Below are 1,906 nucleotides of genomic sequence, written 5' to 3'. Positions count from 1 at the left end.
AAGTGAAGTTCACAAAGGTTAACGTCCTTTTCAAAGATGACCCATCTCTCAGGAGTTAGAACTCAGTATTGAACTCGGTATTGAACTAGTCTTGAACTCAGGTTCTTCTGATTCAAGAACCAACTGCCTAAACAAATCAGCTCTCAGCTGAGCCAACTTCTTGGATAGGCAAATAATCATATGCTCCTCAAAACTGTTTGTGTTCCCTGATGTCTTTATTGTAGGTTAAGACCAGCAGGGATGCTGCTGTAGAAAGAGATGCCCATGGAAATGGGGAATGGGACAACTGTCCAAGAATTCATCTTGGAGGGGTTTCCTGCCAGCCAGCATCTGGGAAAAGTCCTCTTCCTGGTGCACCTGCTGGCATACCTCGCATCCACTGCAGGCAATACTGTCATAGTCACCATCACCTGTGCTGACTCCCGGCTCCATACACCTATGTACTTTTTCCTCAGTATCTTTTCCTTCTTGGAGTGTTGTTTCATAAATGCTGTTATTCCTAAGTTGCTGATCATCTTTGTCTTAGGCAGGCAAACCATTTCCTTTCCTGCCTGTTTCATACAAGCATTTGTCACTGTATTTCTGGGAGCAGCAGGTTTCTTCCTCATAGCAGTGATGTCTCTGGATCGGTATGTGGCCATTTGCATGCCTCTGCATTACCCGACCATCATGAATCTGAAGACTTGCTTCCTCCTGATCACTGCCTGCTTCGCTTTAGCCTTCCCTCTCATCATTGGTCCGGTAGTAAAGGTTTCCCAGTTATCCTTCTGTGGCCCCCATGTCATCCCCCACTTTTTCTGTGACCTTGCCCCCCTGATTCATCTCTCCTGCTCTGACACCAGCTCTACTGAAAGGTTGGCCTTTGTCCTCGCTTCGGTTATCCTTTTGACATCCCTTATCATAACCATCATTGCATACAGCAACATAGTAGTCACAATTGTGCAACTCCCATCAGCCAAGGAGAAAAAGAAAGCTTTCTCCACCTGCTCCTCTCACCTCATAGTTCTCTCTCTGATGTATGGCAGTAGCGTCTTTATATATGTGAAACCAAAGCAGACGAACAGGCTGGACTCCAGTAGGGAGGCTGCCCTTGTGACAACGGTAGTGACCCCACTGCTCAACCCTGTCATCTACACTCTGCGGAACAAGCAGGTCCACCAGGCTCTGAGGGAGACAATGTGCAGAATGAAAATACCAAGATAAAAAAAAATCACATGGCCTTGGAGTGGAAGACTTCGGAGTACCAGGTGTCTTCATTCTGGCCCATAATACGAGGTCTAGTGCATTTTCTCTGTCATACCTCACTTGAACACTGCACATCACTAGAAAAATGGAAATCTGTTTTTCAAAAAATACTTTCCTGAATTTTTATTCTTCCCTCTGATATAAGCCATGTGCTTGAAATTTCCAAAATTTTGTAGATTTATACACTGTTTGTTTCACTTCTCTCTAGCCATAAACATGGAATAACAAAATTAATAATGATTTGCTATATATAATTACCATATATAATTAAAATTATAGAATGTTGTATATTATGCTGTGATTAGGAAGGATAGTACCAATTCTTGGGTCCACATTCCTTCCATGCCTAGCTCAAGGAAGTAGTGGTCATAGTACCCTTCGCCTTGGAATATATATGGGTTTGCATCAGGTGTGCTCTGAAATGCTGTTCTTGGCCCTTAGCTTACCTACATGTATATGCATCAATCTCATGCCAGAGGGAAACAGAATTGTTCTAAGGCTTAGACCGTTCTCTAAGGAGAGGGAATGGCCATAGCATCCCTTGGCTTACCAGCTCCTATTTCCTAAATTATTTATTTTAGATCCAGTCCCTCAGAGGCATAATACATACATATGATTAGTTCCTATCTTAAAGCTGTTACCACAGATTGCTTGTGTATTT

The 1,906-nt window shown here is 43.1% G+C and overlaps 1 protein-coding gene across 1 annotated transcript; it reads left to right on the top strand.

The window, feature by feature from the left end:
- Window positions 1-240: 240 nt before the first annotated feature.
- On the top strand, window positions 241-1,203 carry LOC117797972 (olfactory receptor 6C74-like). The gene has a single exon (XM_034650402.1). It carries the CDS (start codon window positions 259-261, stop codon window positions 1,201-1,203), a length of 945 nt encoding a protein of 314 aa, XP_034506293.1. The 5' UTR covers window positions 241-258.
- The last annotated feature ends 703 nt before the right edge of the window (window positions 1,204-1,906 follow it).

Source organism: Ailuropoda melanoleuca, unplaced genomic scaffold (genome assembly GCF_002007445.2).
Source record: "Ailuropoda melanoleuca isolate Jingjing unplaced genomic scaffold, ASM200744v2 unplaced-scaffold20812, whole genome shotgun sequence".
Lineage (NCBI taxonomy): Eukaryota > Metazoa > Chordata > Mammalia > Carnivora > Ursidae > Ailuropoda > Ailuropoda melanoleuca.
This window is presented reverse-complemented; position numbering and strand designations above follow the sequence as displayed.